Here is a 22,519-nt window from a genome sequence, read left to right on the forward strand (position 1 = left end):
ATATATATGTGTGTGTTTGTATAGTATATCCATACTATGTGTATGTAACTAGTTCATGCAGAACTTCTAATTTATATTCCTAGTGTGATATTAGACCAAGGTTTAAGTTTGGTTGAGGTAACCTCTCAAGAAAAAAAGAAAATTTTTCCATTGTTTAATGTTCACTTTTCTTCATTTTCCTTTTTTCTCTCTTACTGACTAACTAACATTAGTTAGTTTTTGAATCATGTTGACCAGAACTGATATTGTCAATATTACTTTAGGTAGAAAATGATTAAAATCTACTTAATTGCATTTATTGATTTTAATTATATAAGGTTCTGTTACTATCTGTATACCTGGTATTTTTTTAGTTGAAGACATATTTGCATCTAAGTCACTACATATTTCTAAATAAAAATCCCAACTGTAACTTTAATAGAATCACAGAATCTAGAATCATTTATGTTGAAAGGACCTCTAAGATTGAGTCTAACCCTTAACCTAACACTAAACAATGTCCTTGAATGCCACATCTAAATCTTTTAAATGCCTCCAGGGATGGTGACTCCACCACTTTTTGGGGCAGTCCATTCCAATGTTAGACAAACCTTTTTGTGAAGAAATTTTTCATAATATCCAATCTCTGGTGCAATTTGAGGCCTTTTCTTCTTGTCATAGTCTGCATAGACTAAATTTATCAGCTGTCTCATTTTTCTTCAAGTATAAGCCACCTATAAAGAAGTCATTCTCTCCTACTTTTTAAATAAAAGTTTCCAATTATTGAAGGTAAGTTTTTTTTTCTTCTGACATCTTTATTTTTATAGGTATTGCCAGAAAACCCAGATCCATGCCAGCCATGTTCCTGCGATCCAAATGGATCTTTAAATGATACCTGTGTCAAGGATGAGAAACATACAGAAGGAGGTAAGATCCCTCAAATATAGGGATGTTAAAGATGAAGTTCAGCAATGGCCAGAGAAGTGCTGAATCACATTTTTGGTATCTTTAACAAGGCAAAAAACCAAAAGGTTTGGTTTTGGTTTATTGTGGTTCTTTTTTAAATTTTACTTAGGCATACAGTAATTCACCTGCATTGTTTTGATTTTTTTTCTTTTTTCTTTTTCTTTTTTGAAAATCATATTCCCAATTAGTTCAGGCTTCTTTCAGATTAGTGGCTGGGAAACTTATGTATATTTGGAAGAATATTCCCAGTGGGAAATATTAAAGAATTTTGGCATTAAAGAGCTTTCTTCTTTTACCACAGAGATTAAAACTTATGCAACAGTGATGTTATCTTTTCCTATCTAAGCATATTTCCATTTGAAATCTAAAAATTATTCTTGAAAGGTATTTATTTGCTTTCTATGTTATTCATGTAGGATTACAAGATGCTTGCCATAGCCCTGTAAAAGCTGTCTTCATGTAGACAATGAATGTTCATTGGGCTTTGGAGTCAATGAATTGACATATTTTTTGTTCTTTCATTGTAAAACATCTGCAAATACTGTAGGAAGACAACAGAACTCAAGGTCGATTCTTAAGAGATTTATAAATTGGGCTAATTACAATCAATTGATGAGATGTAGCAATCCTTTAAAATAGAGATCAATAGAGCATAAAAGCAATGTGGCAGAGATGCAGAGACAGGGGCCATAATCTACTGTAATAACCATGTACTGATTGCATCAGTTCAGTAAAATGATAATGATTTACTGTCCCAGTGGTATCTCTGGTGGGTTGGTCTTGGCCAGCTGAAGATGCCCACCCAGCCATTTTCTCACTGCCCTTCTCAGCAGGACAGGGGCAGAACATAAGATGAAGCAGCTCATGGGCCAAAGTGGAAATCATTTTCCAGTTATCATCCTGGGAAAAACAGACTTTATTTGGGGAAAGTTAAGTTATTGCCAATTTAAGTAGTTTCAGGTAGTGATAAGCAAAGATAAATATTAAGAATGCATCTCTTCCTCCACCTTCTTTTTTTTTCCCCAGACTCAACCTCACTTCTTCATTCCAGACTGCTCCTCTACCTCCTTCCCCACTACCACAATGTGATGCAGGATGATAGCAAGCAGGAGTCATAGCAGTGGTCATAATAGTTCCTTTTTGTCACTCCTTCCTCCTCACACTTGTCCCCATCTCCAGTGTGGGTGCTTCCCATGGGCCTACATCCTTCACAAAAAAAAATTTCTCTACCAGCAGTTCTCCATGGGCTGTAGTTCTTTCAAGAAATATCCAACATGCCCTTCATGGGCTGCGGTGTGAATATCTGCTCCAGCCTGGTTTTCTCCAGGGGCTCCAGGGGTATACGTGCTCTGGACCTGGAGCTTCTCCTACCACTCCTTCCCCTTTTCCATTCTCTGACCTGGCTGGCTGAGGGGCTGTGTGCCCTGTTGGGAGCTGGCCATGTCTGGTACAGCCTTTTCCTCACAGAGGCTGCCCTCGCAGCCCCCTTCCTGCTGCCAGCACAGAGCATGGATACCTAGTGCAGTGTATCACATGGAGTGATATAAGAGACAGTCTGAGCAGAAGGGAGGATCAATCCCAAAGCTGGCAAAAACACAGCAAGACTCTTCAATGCCTGTACCAAACCTGTGGGTGAGACTAAAACAGGTTACAGATGACAGTCAATGCAACAAAGGAACCTCTCAGACTGTGATTTTGAGATAGGGAATGATTAATTGAAAAACACGTGATGTCCCACTTGCATGTTACGCAGCTGCTCGGTCTCTGACTCCTGTTGTTGCTGCAGTCTCTCTTCTCACACCTTCTTCTCTGGCCCCTGGTGTGGGTCATCCTCCTGGGGCCTGGCAGCTGATCAGCATATAGGAGGCTGACAGCTCCTCTCTCACAAGAAGAGGAAAGCAAAAAGATAGAGACTTTTTTCCATCTTGTTTGTCAGTAATGGTGTCCTTAGGAGCTCTCAAAATGTGTTATGCCTCTAAGCATTCAGCAGATCTAAACCATCTCATAGCTGCTTTCTAAATCTGCTTATACTTTCTGGATCTGACAAGGTGGTACTGCACTTTGACACCTTTCTATGTCTCCTGCCTTTTTAGTGCTCTGATCTTCTTTCTGGCAAATTCTTCTCTTGCGTCATTTCTGAACATCTCTAGGAAGAGAATTAAACTCCTGTTTGGATCATTAACTGTGTCTTTCTAGAAAATCAATAAGCAAGTCATACTAACATGCTGAAGATAACATATTTGATTTTTTTTTTCTTCTTTTCCATGTTTTACTTTTATTGCAGATAGCCAGTTCTGCTTATCTGGCTCCAGGCATTCAAAGAAGCTGTTGAATGCTGTAGTTTCTCCAGTCCTGATAATCAGAGTTCTTTTATTCTCTTCACAAAATGAAAACGTCTTTTTCTGTCTTGACTGTAACCAGCTTTTCCTCATCTACCTGAAATTAACTCATGCTGCTGCAGTTGTTTGAAGGCCTGTTGCTTTTGAGGATGTTAGAACGTTCTTAATCTCTATTGAGTCTGCTATTTGTGACGCATAAAGAAATATTTTCTCTTTATTCCTTTTTAAACTCATTGATGCCTTCTGTTTCCAAGTTATTTATTGTAGAGGTTATTCCTGCATTTAAACTATTTATTCTCATATGTGACAAGCACAATTGTTGTTTAGATAACTGTCATCATGTATGGAATTCCCTCCCCAAAGCAGTCCATGCTTTTGTTCTTGGGACCAGTTGACTGTGTCCTGCCCAGTATTGGAAGTCTAGTGAGAAGTAGACTCTTTGCTCTGTCTGGACAGTGGCCAGAGGATAATTTTGATATATATCTTATTATTTTTTTATTTTAAGACCACAACAATAAAAACAAGCCAGCTCTACATGTATCTGGGCATCAAAGCTGTTCTGCCTACAATGGACTTGCTCTTTGCTCTTTATTATTACTGTTTATTTGCCTTTTTTTTTTTTTACTTGTACTAAATAAGTTTCCAACATATTAGGAAAACTGTTTTCTTCTTGCTCATTATGTTTGTAGTCCTTGAACCAGTCACATATTTGTGACCATAATGCCATATTCAACAAAAAAGACACAACAATGTGGGTTGAAAGGAAAAGCCTTTTTAATATTACTTTTAAGAAAAGATTTCTGTGGTTACAGAAGAGGTTGTTTTAGAATAAAGAGTGACTCTGGATATAATTTTTAGCATAAAACTATCCTGAAACAAGATAATTTCTTCCCTTTTTTCCCTCTCACATTTGTATTCAGTACACTGATAAAATTCTTTTTACTGCATACTCTCACCCTGGGCAGCAATTTGGTTTGAAGCACTGGTGAGTGTTCATAAAGGAAAGGCTGGAAAGCATGATTTGTCTGAAGGAATCTATCTGTTCACCAGTGAACTAAAATTAACACTCTGGGTGGGTTGAAATACATCTTAAAGAGTCACTGGCTGGTTGTATGAGGATAAATTGTTTGTTTGTAGGATGGGAATATGCTTCTTAAATGTGTGCTAAGTAAATGCTTTTAGTGAGTAAAAGACATTAAATGAAAATAGAAATAAGATAGTAAGGAGCATCACTGGGGATATATAGTCACTGTGAAGAGTTCTCAAGTAAAATAAAGCTGGAGGCTGTACATTCTCTGCTCTTGAATACAGTAGGTAAGCAGCAATTAAAACTGAAAATTGTAGCAAATACTACAATAACTGGTGCATTGATGAAATGCATCAAGAGGATTTAACTGACTGCATCCTGTAGTCATAATCAAGTTTTGCTAGATAAGAGAAGCTGCTTTATAATATAGAATTCATTGTTTCAGGAAAGAAAGAAGTATTGTTGTATTTTAGGTACAATTTCAATTTTGATCTCTTTGTCCTCATGTGTCTCATTCAGTAGTCTAAAATCAAATATTATTATTGCTCATAAAGTGTGTTTTTGGTTTTGAATCTTCAAGAATGCTTTTTAAATATTCTTTCATGGCAATCCTATATCTTTTGTTAGTGAGAAATATAAAAAGAGAAGCTTAGGATCAATCATAAGACAAACTGATGAAGATTCCTCTAGGTTTTGTAACTGAAGGGCAATAATTCTAAAACTGAACTTTTCCATCTGTGTTCAATTCATCCTAATAGCTAAACTTAACCATTGCTAATATTTCAGTGTTCCATACAGAAGTGATAACCATCTAGAAGTACGCTGTACTCCAGTAATTAAGGCTTTCTCCATGAATTGGTACTCTTGTTTCAAGCTCTAATGGCTAGATTTTAAAAAATAGCCATTTTACTTGGCTATCTTTTTTCCCCCTACTGCCTCTTTATGGACAATGTAATCCAAATGACAGATCTATATCTTTGCTGAAAAAGTCCTCAGACATTTTTGGATAAGTAAGATCCAGACATCTCTATCTTTATTCAGGCTTTGTACTACTTTGCTCAGAAAGCAGTACCACTGACTTCCATGAAATTATTTTTGAAATTTATATGCTGTTGAACAGGAGTGAAAATGACAAGAGGCCATTTCTAGGATTGCAGGTTTTTTAAAGGTCTGGTTCATGCTTTTGCATGCATTTATTTTTGTGCAGTTTTGAAAGACTGCTAGGCTAGGAAAAACTAACTGGTAAAACTCATATTTCAAGATGACTCATCCTCTAGGGTGCATTTTCAAAGCCTCTGCATGCTGAAAGATAGGACAGAAACTGATAATATTCAGGGAGAAAGCAGGGAATCAAATAAAGCTTCATCAAATAAAGCCCCATTCAAACAAGACCTATGAAGTCATAGACCAAAAGCAAAAGATGTCCTTCTTCTGAAATACCAGTTCATAACAACAAAAACAAGAGGCAAGCCTGGAACATCTGCCTTAAATTGAAATGTATTTAGTCTGTTGACATATTGTACATTACATATGCACTACAGCAGCCTCATCAAAAACAACCAGTGGGACACTGAGAGGAATTTACACACTGTGTAACACAGGGAGAGCTGAGATCTCACGGGGTCTGTAAATGGGAGAAGGCATGGAGCCAAATCAAGTACACAGACTACCTGTATCAACAAGTGTGAGAGCTGGAAGAATTTATGACAGGTAGCAATCTCCTGCCTTCCTCTCTCACGTGGAGTGTGTGGTCTCTTGATAAGTAATGTGCTATATAAGAATGGGTTGAGCTGCACTGGTGACATTAGAGTTTTCAATAGCTTCATAGAAAGGAAAAGGAGGAGAAGGGATGGTTTTTGTTGAGGAGCTAAAAAAAATTGACAGAGTGGGCAATGGAGGAGAGACTGTAGATATAAATGAGTATTTGGGAGCTCCATAGTGAGACATGTAGTTGAATTTGAGCTTGCTGAGACTTGGTTTGTGAGATCTGAGTTCCTGAAGCTTTCAAATGAGGTGAGCTCACTTCTAAAGTGTAGGCTTACCTATGTCTTTTACTGCTGAACCCTGTAGTATAGACAACTATTTTCATCTGGAAGGAACAAAAGTTTCTCTGTTCCAGATTGTCCAGTTAGGATGCATTGACCCAGATTACAAGAGCTTGTGTCCTGCTGTGCTGTAGGGGCCTTGATGGTAGCTGTTTGAGAGGAGAATAACTCAGAAATTTGAGAATCAGCTGAGCCAAGGGCATCAAAACCCATGGAGCACATCACTTTGAGACAGTAAGTAACAGAAATTTCATGCACTGAAATTCTGTGTATAATTAGGACAGATCAAGAAGGTGTCAGTCAGTATGATGTGCTACAGGAGATCAAAGAGGCTTCAAGGTTAGAGGAGACAGATTGAATTTCACCTCTGTATAGATTAACAGATAATATAATTTAAAACTCCTGTAGGTGGCTGCTTCTTCAAATAGCTAGTTAGAGAGGCCATAAAAAGGAGAAGCACCTCTGGATTTATGCATGAGGGACTGTTTTAAAACTCTCATCCTGAAGGGCAGTCAAATTCAACGTTCTTGTAAGAATGAGAAAGCCTCCTTGAAAAACAACTTAATCAAAACAAGGAAACCTATAAAAGGAAAATAAAAATGAGCAATCCAAGACTGCTAATGGTAAGCTTAAGGTTTATAGACTGCATATTAGATATTCAGAGAAGAGGCCTTTCTCTGGTTCAAAATTATTCAAGCAATGCAATTAAGCTAACAAAAAAAAATACATCTATTTAAACAACAGAAAAAACTCACTGAAAATCAGAAGTTATTTCTAACTGAGGATAATAGGAAAGAATATAAATTGTGACATATTCAAGAAAGTCATGTTCTTATTAATAAATACACATATTTTAAGGAATAATTTTCTAAATACTTAGATATTGCTAAGAGGTGCTTTTGCAATCAGAGTGCTAGAGATTCAAATGCAGTAGGAGTTAAATATGGTTTAGCTGTAACCAAGTTATAAATGGATATCTGAAGAAAGAAAGGGACACAGCAGAAAAACTATATTAAAAACTATATTAATTCTTTTTAATAGTGAGTAGAATAGCTCAGGAAATTTCCCACTTGAGAGTCTTCATTCATGGGGACAAGTCAGAAGAGCTGACTCAAATAGTAGTGTCAGGTTTAAAGTGAACTGATAAATGCAGAATCAAAATTTGTCAGGCATATGGCATATTTATCCATGGCTTCAGGATGAGTTGAGTAGGGGGAAATTGAGTTACTTGAGGCATTAAATATAGCTTAAAATATTTTTTAAAACAGACATTAATATTAAATAGACACTGTTTATCCAAAAGAAAGACAGGGTGTTCCAGGAAACTATAATCAGAAGGTCTGGTTTCTATTCCATGGAAATGACTATAGCTACAATAAAGGATTTAAACCATTTCTGAAATGTGGCAAAAATGGGCAAAAATCAAGACTAGGTGTTTTATATAAAGGACAGTCTGCCTTATGAATCTGTTTGAAGGATTAAATGAATATGTGAACAAACGCTCATTTGATTAATACTGTAGTTTGATTTTCAAAAGGTTTTGACAAGATCTTTTACCGAAATCCACAAAAGGAAGTGTAATAGGATAAGGAGAAAAGGTTCTTTTATGGCTTAGTACTTGGTTAAAAGAATAAATGGACCATTTTCACAGTGATGATCAATATGAACTGTTGAAAATATTCATATTTAACCTGGAGAAGGGATGAGTAGGAAGGTGATAAAGTTAGCAAGTACAGAATCTTTCAGCATAGAAAAATGAAAGAACTGCAAAATGTTCAGAAGGATCTCAAGAAAGCCAGTGGCTGGGTAGTAAAATAAATGATGAATTTTTGTAGCAATTACAGGAAAAGTAGAACACTGAGAAAAGTAGTTCTACTTGCACAGTGATTTCTGTATTAAGCACTATCAGTTGTGAATCAGCTCTTGAAATTACCTTGGACTGTGCCTTGGGTCTGTCATTTTAGTTCTGTCTCAGCAGCAGTCAAAAACATCAAAAGGTCCTTAGGATATCCTACTGTTTAAAAAAAAAACAGCTGAAAAAATTCATCAGAAAAACCAATCAAACTAATTTACAGTATTCACACCCTCTTTAAATAATTTATTAGAACTGGAAACAGTGCAGAGATGGACAACAGCAGTTGAGTAGGCTTAGGAGTTTATGGCATATGAATTAAAAATGTTTGGTAGCATATGATAGAGGTATATTGAAATCACAGGTGGCATGCATAAAGTGAATGGTTACTTTCTCTTTTCTATAACAATTAGATAGGAATAAATAGAGATTTAACACACAGCAGTATTTTTTGACACTATACAAGACTAAATGTGAAAATTCCTGCTAGGGAGCCTTACAAATTCTGAAAGTAAAAGCATGTTGAAAGGTCTTTAGATGAATTAATGGAAGAGAAGATTTTTAGGGACTGTTAGATGCAAAATGTTTCAATTTTCAAGATTTCTAATACACAGGTTTCTGGAAACTCAGCATTCAAATCACTGTATACTTGCCCTATTCTTACATTGTTCATTCGAGCCTCTATCAGATGACTCTGAGTAATAGAGTGTGGTGTGAGCAGCAGTAAACACCCTCTTATGTAAAACCTACCAAAGGTGTTACTTTGAGCACTCTAACACACATATCTGACAATAATAATGACAAAGAAATATATCTCATGTTTTCTTCCACTTTTCATAGATTTGTTGCCTGGTTTCTGTCACTGCAAGACTGGCTATGCAGGAGAAAGCTGCAATCGATGTGCCTTGGGTTATACAGGATATCCCGAGTGCCTGCCATGCAACTGCTCCCTTGAGGGCAGTGAAAATGATGACCCCTGCATAGGTCCCTGCATCTGCAAGGTATGGGTGTTGAATTCTTCTGAGCCATAGAAAGATACTCACGATGCTGAAAGTTTGCATGTATGCCCTTTTATTATGCCTGAGTATTCCACTGTTCTACCTAGCTGTGTTAGTATCTATGTTAGCCACCTCCCACAGAACACTTGGTCTTGCTCCTACAAATTCCTACATGGTCCTGTGTCATCTCAGAACTCACTTCAATCAACATATTTACCTAGGAGCCTTAGGTGCTGGTAGTCATACAAGTCCTTGGAAATATGGGATACTTACAAAGCCTGTGAATCATTTGTTTCAAGACCCCTCCTCATCTACTCAGAAATTATGTTTACAGTATTGTGGATTCTAAAACTAACCTGTAAATGCGATTTCAAAAAGAGAAAATGAAGAGAACTGATGATCTATTAAAACAAGAATGCTGCCTTTTAGGAGCAGACATTCTTCCCAGCCTTGGAATGGTTGTTTAGAAATTTCTAACATGTTTTAAAAAACAAAATCTATCCTTTCTGTAGGATGAATGTCTTAATTTCTAGGAAGAAAATTTAAGAGGGTTTTTCTCCATGTGCCATTTGGTATCTCCCTCAAACTATATCTTGATATTATGTAGAAATGAAAAACATTTTAAGCTGATGCATCCAGTTATAAAATACCTAGCTATCAGAAAGGCTTTAGAAATGGTTGTGCTTTCTAAGTTACAGTATAGTAAGTGACCATGAATATGCCCAAAGGACAACTCACTGTACTGTGGAACATTTTTTCTGTACTATATTTGTGGAATTCCCTTCCAAAATTTAGTTAACAGAATTAGTCATAAATGAGAATTTAAAAATACTTACATGACATTCTTAAATACAGGAATGTACAAAAATGCTTCAATCTCATGCTGCGGACACACACAGACCTCTGGTTTGACAGCTGAATGGCACTGAAATCTACTCAGAGAATTAACTTAATCCTCACTTTATGATACAGCCACATGCTCTCTGTCAGAAATAAAATCATCCACATCATATTTCTAATTACTTAGCCATCAAGTCTAGAACATCATAAGAGGGTGATTTTGCTATGTGCTGGCTTCGAATGGAGCTTTGATGAAGATGTATTATACTAAATACCAGATAAATACTGCTTAATGATTCTTATAATGTTATTCATGTAAAGCCAAACTGACCTGTTAGTACACGCAGATCAAAATGAACAAATAAAGAATAGAAATAATTGTTCCTATTCCAGAGAGTTCTCATTATATCCACTTTTCCCTCAGTGTTCATCTTTTGTCTTCTTTGTGCTCCTCCAGTTGCTTTTTAAATGCTTGTGGGAGAAAAATGATACCTTTTGTAAAAAGCTGAGATACCGATACATACACATTTAATTCACTAGCAATCTTCAAATTCAAATCAAAGCAGAATATGGTCAAAGGGACACTGAAATCATCAGATTAGTTATGCTATATGTGAAGAATAAAGTGGGATGTCTGGTTAATAGCAGATCTTAAGAAATGCTTCCTTTCTTTTAATCACATCTTTCAGTTACCTGAGATGAGCTTTACATTTGCTAGAGATAGTTTTCTTGTAAAGAAAATTATTGAAAAGAGTCATAACTGGATAGGCTTTACAACTTTATGAAGGTATGTGGTCAAAGCTTCATCTTTGGATAGCTTAATACTGCACTGAAAAGTATTGAGAAATACATGGGGTTGGAGAAACATTGTTTTATTTGCTTAGGGATAGGTTAGATCTCCTTTCCAACTCTGAATTTTATTTATCTATTATTCACTGAATTTGCTGCCTGCTCAGTGGAGTTCTACTCACAGATGATGTTTGTGATTGCAGAGTGGGCAACTTTGCATTTTAACACGTTTGGTTTGCAGCTCTCTTTTCATTTTTCTCTTCCCGCTCTGCACACACTAAGTACATCAATACAGTATGAAACTTTTGGGACAAGTGTTCGTAATTGTAGTTTCTTAAATAAAGGGTGAGAGTATCTCTCTGTCCAGATGTTGCCCACATAATTATTCACATGAAGCATGAATAACCAACTCATTTTGACATAACCATGCCGGTAATAGGCATTGATTAATCCCAAGATTTCTGGTGAAAATGTAAAAATGCCAGTCTTGACATTAATGAGATGTTGAAGTTAAATGTAATTGACTTATAAGCTTGAGTTTTATTAAAGATGTTTGTGGTTTGTTTAATAGTCTGTATGATATTATTGAAGAGGAGCATAGAGCACAGCAGTAGAAACAGAGCAAAGACACTTTGTTACACATATTTTTACTGTATAATTAGTGGTGAAAACATTATTACATTTTCATTGTTCTCCCTTTTTGCAGGTAGTTGCCCCTTCCCGCACACTGTCTCTATTTTCTCTTAATTCATGTGTGCTATCCTTTCTCCCCATACCTCCACCGGCTTTGCCCTGGTTTGCTACATCTTAACCTGGAGGCTATCAAATGGCTTCCAGAGAATTTACTTTGGAGCTGTGTATTTTGAGCTATCCTAGACTGCACAGTGTAGACAGGGTTTTTATAATGTGCTTGTTCTCTGCTGATGTAGAGCCAACAGTTCAGTCCTGCGTGCATTCCACAGAGCGCTGTCTCCAGGGTTAAGGATACTGTGCATAATACCTCTGAAAGGGGAAGAATTTTCTGAGCTCTGTTGGGGAAAATACTGAATTACTAAGCCAGCACCATATCATGAGCCTCCTGCCACACACTTGTTACAGTGAGCTCATGGGCACTCTGTGCCCCCTTCCCCGGGACCCTGTGACTCTGATCAAGATAACCCTGGATCCCTCCTTCCTGCCCCAACGGGGTTGGTGGAGAGCCAGAGAAGCCCACCCTGTCCAAAGTCTATATAGACCCCTGACATTTCCTGTTCGTCCTCTTTTGCCCCGCTCTCCCCAAGGACATCACAGAATAAAGAGAGCTGCACCAACATATCTCGGGGTAAGAGCCTCTTTTGGAAATCTTTGCCATCTCCTGATATTCCTCCCCTCAAAGCCTCGGCTCTCTGGGCTAGCCTGATAATTCAGGGGGCTGTAAGGGGGGGAAACGTCACACACTCTGTGTAGAAAACCTAGGTTCAATTTTGCCTATAGGACACGTTGATTTATAGTGTAAAATAGTAGGATCTAATGCACAACATAAGCTTTCTATGAAAAATGCAATTACAAAATGCCAAGTTTAGAATAGTTGATGTATATTTACTGCCTGTCTTCCTGCAGGGGAAAAGTTTCCAAACCTGGCTGCATGGCTGGCAAACACATGTAGTTATGGAAAGAACTGTAGTCTGTTTACCACTTGTATTTATCCTGAATTAATCTATTAATGACAGATTATGAAAAACTGATATTTTAAGTGACAACTACTGCCACATACCTGTAGTTTCCATCAGCTGGATGTGCATGGATTTTGTCAGCCCTACCTACAGTTGTTGAGGTCATAACATTGTGCCATACTTCATTCTCTTCTGTGGCTCTCAAGTGTAAAGGATATAAATTAGATTATTACCTGAAATTAAGTATGTCCATTCACAGAGATGAGAAATGACAACTCTTTTAATGTCTAAATTCCATGTCCTATCATTTACATGCAGCCACAAAGCACCTTTTACTGTGTAAAGAATTTGCTACTAACATTCATAAATAAGAAAGTCTTTCATATAAATGTCTTTAGAGTCCTCCTGAAGAATAAAAAGCCAGTGATCATTGATTCTCATCTATGACAACTGAAGCAATACTCTAATGTGCCTTTCCAGGAACATGTTGAAGGAGAAAACTGTGACCGTTGTAAACCAGGTTTCTTCAATCTTCAGCAAAATAATCCCGAAGGCTGTGAGGAATGTTTCTGCTCTGGGAAAACAAACATCTGCAGACACTCTCCCTTTACCTACAGAAGTGTAAGAAAAATCATACCATACCAATACATGTCATTCCTTTGTGCTTTTTGTTCTGTCAGTAACCATTGTTACCAGGTTTTTTCTTACTAGAAAATCATGCATGTCCCTTATTTTTCATTTATCCCAAAGAAAATGCTTGTAAGCTTTGTCTCTCTGTGAAAAATTTCTGAAATAGAGCAATTAGAACAGTGAAAAGCACAACAGGAGCTATAACAATAGAAACTGAAGCCATATGCATAAACACAGTCCTGGAATGTGCGTATATAACCACTCCTTAATTAAATGCTCTGTATCCATTGGCCAACCTCTTTTCCAGGTAATTATTAAATTTCTAGACCTGAAGTAATTATGAATTTGGAAACACTAAATGTACAACACCCAGCTTAAGTAAAAAAAGAATGCCTTGCAGGGGGCATGTTGAATGCATTTCTTTTGTATGCTGCATTCCTAGGAAAGGATGTGAAAGGGAGATGAACCTGCTGTTCTTATTTATACTGTAGAAAAATGTCTTTAGCCTGCAAATATACTCAAAACTGTAAATTAGTTCTCAAAGCTCAGACACTGATGCCACTGAAATGGATGTTTGCTACATATTCATGACTGTAGATTGAGTTTGGGAAATTGTTCTAGGTCTACTAGATCTTGATTTTGGCCACATTGTTATGCTGGAAGTCTGCAAGTACCATCATATATGTCTAATGTTCTCATTTACATGCCAACAACTGGGAAATATTCCATTCTGTGGCTGAGCTCATTTATTTCTCTGCTTGTATCTGGGCTCCAGAAACCATCTTTGTACGAACAGTATGCTCTTCTCTGATGATTCATTTCTAGTTATGGGATTTCAGAAATTCAAGTTCTGGTGCTTTCCAGTACCAAAAAGATATAAAAGTATAAAAAGTATATTTGGTCTTGTAAGTTGTAAGGTTTTAGAATGGAAAAATATTATAAATTATGCTGCCTACAGCAATCAGAAAATGCATATCCATTTGTCAGTTCATTTTCTGCACAATCTGTGACTGATATTATTTACTGAAAACTTGCAAAATATTTGTAGATATTCTTACACATATGTTTGTATGATGGAATTTCCTTCTTGCTCTGAACCGTGAAGCACAGAATGCAAATACTTGCAGTTCTTTCAAACTGAGAAGGTAAAATTCCCAGTCATAGACAATAGGAAGTTTGCTGCTTTTACTTTGTGTTATCAGTGGTTCATACACTGATGTTAAACCTTATCAGTTTTTTAAAAAATGGAAGAATGAGATGCTGTGACTATTGAAATTATTGATGCTCTGATTCTTACTGAAATGAAGGTTTTATTTATTTATTTTCCTATCATTTTAGATAGAAGACATGAATGGTTGGTATCTGACTGACTTACCAGGTCACATCAGAGTTATCCCCACGCAAAAGAGATTTCATGGGCATCAACATCTTAGCATCAGCAACGTGGCTGTGCAAAAAGTACTGCCACAGATTTACTATTGGAGCGCTCCCAGTTCTTATTTGGGCAACAAAGTAAGTGCAGGTGGTACTTGCCTAATCAGTAATTTGATTTATTGAGAAAAAAGGTAAGGCTTTGAAGTGGTGTGGAACTGAGGGAGGATAAAATTGGTTAGCTATTTGACTGGCAAAATTTCAAGCAGAAAGGAATCACCTGTGTGGAGTATCCTTTTGAGGCAAAAAGTTACTTAGAAAAAATTACCTAAGTATCTTTAAGCTTGAGCCCTCTTTGGTCTCTTGATGTCAGGTGTTAGAATAAGTCCAGCTGGTTCACAGAATTGGTTTTTGAATGAACTAGCTGGTGTGTGGTTCAGCTTGGCCTGTTCTCTTCCCACCTTGTCCTCTGCTTTGAAAACCAGTTCCCTCATCTGCTTTTCAGAGATGCAGGCTGTGTATCAGATGTTGTGGGGGTGTTTAATGTTTTTCAGGAAACTTGTGTGTGGGGAGCTCTCTGCCCTGGAACTGTGTGGGGAGCTCTCTGCCCTGGAACTCAGAAAATGCTCTTGTGAGCTTTGTGACAGTTCTAATGTGTTTATTTAAGTCTGTGTGTATGTAAGCGTGTATGTACACACATATTCACATCCCACAGGTTAATATCAAATCCAAAATACTTTCATGAAAATCTCATTTTTTTCCAGAGAGTACAGTTGAAGACTGAGTGAGTCTTAAATTCTGCACCTGATTATACTAAAACTTATCAGAAATGCTAACACTGATGTATTTGAGCACATTTTCCTCTGTAATCTCTTCAGGCTAGTCAATCTCTTATTTATTTATTTCTTCCTGTTGGCTGAAAATCAACATGACAGAAGGTAAGTGAGCACATTGAAATTAAATAACATCATTCCAAAGAATTGGGCATCCTGTTCATAAATTGTTAAAGAGAGTCAGGATCACTTAGCTGGGCAAGGGGGAGTTTCTTCTATGATAGTGCATGTCTGGTGAACTTACCCTGAAATGTGAACTGATATTTTTCCTTCCAGAATTCCATCTTGCTTCTAGTCAGTGAGTGAAATAATGGTAGGAATATGCACACATTATTTGAATGTGGAAGATATTTTTTCAGTGTAATTTTGAGGTCCTTTGTGGTTACTGTCAGATATCACTGTATGAATGAAGCAATTTGCCTTAATAACTGAACCATATAAATTTTTGATACTACAATAACAGTGAAAGCACTCAAATTACCACAGTACATCTTAACTGTCATGTTGCATCATGTAAACTATAGTAGTAATGACATGCCTAGGCCAGATGATTTATGCTATGGAGAGGGAAATGGAAATAGAATATTGAGAGTCCTTATTTGTAAACTCAATAAAACATTTCTCTAAATAGCTGAAACTGAATAAAACCAAATAGCTGAATCTAGATAAAAACATCCTTTCTTGAGAATAACTGCTAGCTGTAGAATAATTGGTATGTCAAAGCATGCAAACTCTTTAAGAATTTTTGTCTCAAGAAACGTATAAAAAAAATTGAGGAAATCTTTTATCAAGATGTACACTTCTTTTGTAATTTATAAATCTTGTGTCACAGAAAGCTGCCTCACCTCTATATTGCTAAAATTATTTCTTTTAAATTATATTCCCCAAAATAAACTTGAATAGAGGTAGTAACCATCCTGGATTTCCTAGTTTTAAAAATATAGCTCAAAAAACTTATATCAAATATTTCTTTTAATATGAAGTTGATATGTCATGTGTGTGCCTGCACAGTATTGATTGACATATGTGTGCTATCTGATTGTTTTACATACATCTCAAACTGCCTCTTTTGAAAGAAAATAAACATTCTAAATAGAATACCCCTGTGCAGCCTTTTCAGCTTTTTCTTTTTCATTTAAATCTGGGTGATGCTAGGCTATGTGATACTGGTCTTTGTGTCTCGAAGGAGACATTCTAAATAACAAGAGGCTGTAGATGGTACAGAATCTTGTTTATGTCAGAGTGGGACAAAAACATGAGCAAACTAATACAACATTACCATGCCATTTTAGTCTTCTAAAGATACGTGCTGTAACCAGAACTTAAACTTCATTGTATAAATTCAGTTAATTTTTCAAAAAGCCATATAATATGCGTTTGAACTGGAAAATTGAACAATGTTTTTGATGCAGAATACGTTTGGGAGTAATCTGGTGGAATTTAATTTGTAGAAATAAAATACCTAGTGGATAATTTGAGAGAACAGATTTAAAATGGCTAGTATTAAGGTTTTAGTAGGTATCATAAAGCAGTTTATATTCTCACCTGCCTACCTTCTCATAGCCTACTGAACTAAGAATTGCAGCAATCATGAGGAATTGGGCTGTGTTAGACCTTCTAGAATCTGAAAAATTGCATTATTCTAGAAACTCTAATAACATTGTAGGTATTTGAAAACCCCATTTTCTTTTAGTTAGCAGTTTCTTCAATTGTTTTGACAATGGATCTATAAGTTTCTTTTAAACATGTGTCCATGCTAAAATATTTTATTAATTTGCCTGAAAGTGTTATGAGTTATAGTATGATAACGTTTGATCAGAGCACTGAAAAGAAAGTATACAATAAATTAAAAATTAGATACCCAACTCAGCAGGATAATGTGAAACATTTGTTTCTTTAAAATCAATCCAGAAGTGTTAGGTGTGTGGGATATTTTGAAAGTCTAACATTACGTATACACTCTGCCTCTTTGATACCTCATCAAAAAGCAATTTGATAATTTGTATGATGACTAGAAGCTCCCTATAATTAGATAAAAATTAAATATAATATTCAACATATCTAAACATATGACACCCCTTCCCACCCGTCCATGACACACGCATGAGAGTTGGCTGAAGCCACTTGAAGTTCTGTGAGGAAACTTCCATCTTTGGGTACATACTTTTTTTTTTTTTTTTATTGCAGCTGTAAGTTTTACCTTCCTTTCTCTGCCAAGGGCAAGCTTTAATGTGAAGGTGGAGATTTACCTTGCCTTTTTCAGATGATTAGTGTCAGTAGTTGCAGGTTAATTTAGTCCTTAGGTGGATTTCATCTTAGAATTCAAATCTCTGGACGTTGTTAGGTTTCAATGCACAGCACATAATACCCCTCCCACTCTTCTGTCTGGCCTTTGAGCAGCCACTAATGCTGCCATTACTCAAACTGCAAACAACATGATGGAAACCCTAAACCACATTTTCTCCAAACCACTATATGCATACTGGCAGATTTGGATTGAGATGTTTCTTGAATCCAACCCTGTTTTACAGGAATCATTTATATTAGTGGTACAGTATGATCCCATTCACTATAAGTAAGGTTAATGTAAGCTGATCCTTTGTGAAATCAGAGCGTGTTGAAAATTAAAGTAAAAGATGTTTGAATGTTAAGCTTTGTTATCTCTTGGAAAAGTTCTTGGACATCATGTTTATCAACTCTATAGACATAAAGCAGTCATATGATAGGTATTGTTCTTTCTCTGACTTTTAGTTAAAACCAAGACAGCAGCTGAAAGTTTATGTAGAGTCTGTGCATACAGAACAGGAAGGGAATGTTTTGACCCTGTCCCTTCATTTATTTTCCTTTTATTTTATAACTAGCTATTTGGTAATAACCTATTTGCTGACTTCACTAAGTTATTGTTTCTTTGAGTCCAGAAATGAAGACACTGTAATAAGCCTGTAGTCAATTCATACAAATTTTAAAAGTCTGTCAGCTTTTTAAAAGTACTTCACTTGTGGAAAACTAGATTGGGATAGAATGAGCAGTTTGTTTTGTGACATATTATCTATTACAGACTGCCTAGAATACCTCATAGGATTAAAAATTGAACTATAAAATAATAATGAACTAGGTCCTCATAGCTTTTATGTTTATTTCCTTCCATTTGTATTCATTTCTTAGGCAATTCTGATACAAAAGGCAGAATAATGCAACCAAATTGCAATCTATGGCTCCCACGGGGGAAGGGATGGAGTTGAGACCCAAAATGTAAGGAAGCATAAATAATACAATAATCAGCTGGAACTGAAATGCTGGGATCAATTGTCCTGAATTATGAATGCATCTAAGCCCAGAAAGCTTCATCATGGTTTTGTCACAGTTTCAGATCTCAAGATTTTCTTGTTCATAGGACATGATGCTGTTACAAAGACCCACAACTCCTTTACTTTTAGTGCCTGCCTAAAAAAGGAAAGCAATCTAGCATAATACTTTTTGGTATAAATGGATGAAATACAAGTTAAATTGTAGTTGGAAGCGACTATTTTTACCATCAGTTGTTTCTGAAATTATTTGGCCTAATGAAAGTAATCTAGCCTAGAGTATTCCAACACTCAGCTTTGTCAAATTCAGCCATCAGACTGATTTTTGTAAGCATATTATTGTCAGGAAAGCAAAGTAGTGCAGCTTAGGTGGGCTGGTATGATCTCCACTTTTGCATGTTTGTAAGAAAACCCATTATTTCGGGTTGTATGGACAGTTTAGGCCATCAGTAGGAGATTTTGTTCCCTAATGTATATGGGTTGTCCACATTTAAGCAGGTTACCCTTTAGTGACTTAATGGTAGTGCTTGAAGTATCTGCTCACTGTGTGATGGTAAGGCCAGTATTTTTTGATGAATTTACCTTTTTTATACCATCTGAACATGAAAGTGTCATCACCAGTTTTGAATGTGTAGCAAAACACATCACCAAGCTTGCAACAGTGAATTGGGAACAGAGTAGGGAATGTGATCCACAAGTGTAAGGCATAACATAACAAAACCAATTTTGTAGGGACATTTAATGATTCTTAATATATTTATTGTCAGTATGAGTAGGATGAAATACTTGGGTTATATGCATGTTATCCATATCTATAAATGAAACAGTAATAGGCATCAGCAGTACATAGTATGCAAGAAATGTCCTTCAACACCCCTGAAGTTATTCAGAGTTGCTGAAAATTTCAGATTTTTTAAAATAGTTAACAGCCAACTTATGGCAGAAAATTAAAGCAATTCAGTTAAACATAAATTAAAAACAATTTTTTAAAAGACAGCTACTTCAGTATCTTCTTTCACATTGGAATGCATTATTCTAAGAAAAAATATTTTAGTTTATTGATGTTTTTTGTTTTATAACAAGTTACATTAAACTGATCTAAATAATGCTGTTTTATTTTAAATGACAATCTAAACTGACGTGACCAAAACCAAGTCACCATAGTAATCAGACTCAGTAGACAGTATGAAGTTGTCTTCAATTTATACCAAATGGGCCATTTATTTTATTAGCATTTTATTTATTATTTCAATATAGCTTCTAAAAATTGAGATAATAGGCAGAGTCAGATATGGAAAAGATGAGACAGAGCAGACATCCAAGGGAAGAGGAAAATATTTTAAGGATTTGAACCACACCTGATGTTTTCTTTAAGTTTACTTAATTTGTATTTCAGTATTTGGTTTAAAGTCTTTATTTTTCTTGAAATATTGTTTCAGTTTGGCACCGTGAAATGGACAGGGGTAGGTCTCTCATTCTTTCACAGCTGTGGCTTGCCAAATTTGTCTTGATCCCCAGTAAAAAGGGCAACAATATTAGTACTATCCTACCTGGGGCTCAGGTACCCATGACTGTAAACAACCACCAAGAGATAAGTAAATTTTGCACACTTTGTTCCTCGTTAATGCTTTTAATGATGCTTGGGTAGCCTGTTGGGGTGGTTCAAGTACAGCCATTATTGTGATTACAAGGAAACTAAGGATACCCAGTAGACTGTTACAGCCTCCTTGCGCCCTGGAAATGGGTTGAAACAGGGCTCAGACTCTGCCTAGCTGAGAACACTGACTGCAGTATTTCATGTATCCCATGTTACATTTAATTTCTTAGTGCTAAAATCATCTTACACTACCCTAGATAAAAGAGAAAATTTACTGTTGGTGAAATTATTTCATAAATCTCTAGTGTCCTTTGTGTTACCTGCTTACCCAAGTCTGCCTTGAAGGCAAGGGTTTCAATCAATACAGGCAGTTGAAAAATGGAGAAACAAGCAGAAAATAAAGCAGTTTCACAAAAGAAGGGAAGTGAATGCTAGAGAGAGAGCACTGAGGGGTGATTGGAAATAATGAAGAAGGAAGTAAATTGGGGGAATATGCTTTCCAGCTTGCGAAGTCTTACTCTCTGATTTTTTTGATCACTAAAATAATGAAGGATATGAAGAAGCGGAAGATAAAGAAAAAAAGGCTTTGACTTGGGAAGAATTTATATATCTGGTTGTTTGTAGTGAGGGCTTATCACCGTGCAAACCTATATGGTGATTATGATTCCCAAGCTAGAGATAGCTAGATTGAATAGTGGTTACTTAATGACTGCAAAAGAAAACTGAAATTTATGAAAGGAAGAATATGTAGGTTTTTTGCTCTTCTTATATTTCATTCCTCTTATATACATACTTCTATATATTTAGTGCATGCTAAGTACTTCACTAGCAAATAAGTGTTTGCTTTGAGAACTATATTTAGAGTTCCTTGCTCATCACAGGGTACCTGTAAGTAAAGTGTTTAATCAAGTTTTACTCACTTAGATTAATCAGAGAGAATTTATAGTCCAAACATCTAGTTCATATTGGGTTACACAGGATGTGATGAAGGAATTTGTGCCCATCACCAAAAGGGTATACTTGTGAACTACTGAATAGTTGTTCTCAAAATGTTGAGAGCCATAAAGAGTTAGTTTTATGTTTAGTTTCCAGATTTCCATTTATGAATAAATAAACTGCAATTTATGTCTGATTTACCTGCCCCCCACAATTTACGTCAAATTTAAATGATTTACAAAATCTTGAAATAGAATGTAATTGAAATTGTTGAATTTAAATAACACATTAGTAACACTGCATGATACCACTGAGCTTTAGTTTTATATTTTGTGGTGTTCAATTTTGCTTTCCATGTCAAAAAGGCAGTATGTGGCAGGGCAGAAATACTGAGAATTTCTGATGGTGCACAAGGGAAACAGCCTTTAGCACAAACCATTTGTTGTATTTTCAATCTGTGCTATAATTTTTTTTGAAGTTTGACATGCTCAGTAGCATCTGACAATCTCAAAATTGTCCTTACATGCAGCTTCTCTACAAGATGGATAAATTCTGTTGTTTCCATTTTACATATAGGAATTAGCCTTGCTATTCTACATCTGTCCTTAGAAACTAAGTTTTGGTACCTAAGCTGGATTGACACGCTACCTTGTGTCATTAAGAATTTTTAAAACCAAACAGGTGTAGCACAGGTGCCCAAATCCAAGTGCTAATCATCCGTGTGCATATGCAGTTAGGAAGTCTGTGTGGTGGATTTATGGGACTCATATTTTATTGTATGGATTTTACGGGAATTTTTAATGAATTCATAGATCTGGGAGACCTAATCCAACTAACTTGGTAAATAGCATTTTACATCTATTGTATTAACAAAAAGGTTGTTTGTTTATAAAACAAAATATTGGCAGGAGTCCCTGATTTTTCAAACAAAAAGCAGCATTCCTAATAAGAGTACAGAAGATGTAAAGGTGGTACAAATGGTTGAAAATCATATGAATTCAATTAAGACATTAGTCAAAGAAAACCCTAACTGATATTCAAAGCGTATGTGAAGTAATGATTTTTAAATTTATTTTTTGTTAGTTTATGGGAAGCAGTAATCATTATGGCTGTGATAAACAGCCAAGGAATTGAATAATGAAATGGCAACCAGAACTGACAAGTACCACAATAGTGATCAGAAGCTTGAATTATTTGCTTAGTTATAACTTGTGTTTTCATTGAGTCATCATTCTAATCGTATTAATACTGAGTATCATGCTTTGATCTAATACCTGAACAGAGGATGAAGCATTCTTTAAATCCTGTAGATCTAGTGCCTCATGTACCCTATCCCATGTCTCATATACCCTGACTACTC

General features: G+C 36.0%; 1 protein-coding gene across 9 annotated transcripts in view; it reads left to right on the top strand.

Annotated features, from left to right (window-relative positions):
• Positions 1 to 22,519, top strand: part of LAMA2 (laminin subunit alpha 2) — a 333,883-nt gene that overhangs the window by 127,020 nt on the left and 184,344 nt on the right. For 8 of the 9 annotated variants that reach the window (XR_012055037.1, XM_030267881.4, XM_072926874.1 and 5 more), the window contains exons 9-12: positions 807 to 906; positions 9,049 to 9,209; positions 12,968 to 13,108; positions 14,456 to 14,629. Coding sequence is in view for 7 of the 9 variants with exons in the window: in XM_030267881.4 (XP_030123741.4) it covers positions 807 to 906; positions 9,049 to 9,209; positions 12,968 to 13,108; positions 14,456 to 14,629 (576 nt within the window). In the remaining 2 variants the exon portion in view is untranslated. Of the gene's footprint in view, positions 1 to 806; positions 907 to 9,048; positions 9,210 to 12,967; positions 13,109 to 14,455; positions 14,630 to 14,769; positions 15,427 to 22,519 lie in introns of those variants that run through there. The other variant, XM_072926878.1, reaches the window with a different exon arrangement.

The sequence above is a fragment of the Taeniopygia guttata genome, chromosome 3, assembly GCF_048771995.1.
Source record: "Taeniopygia guttata chromosome 3, bTaeGut7.mat, whole genome shotgun sequence".
NCBI classification, from domain to species: domain Eukaryota; kingdom Metazoa; phylum Chordata; class Aves; order Passeriformes; family Estrildidae; genus Taeniopygia; species Taeniopygia guttata.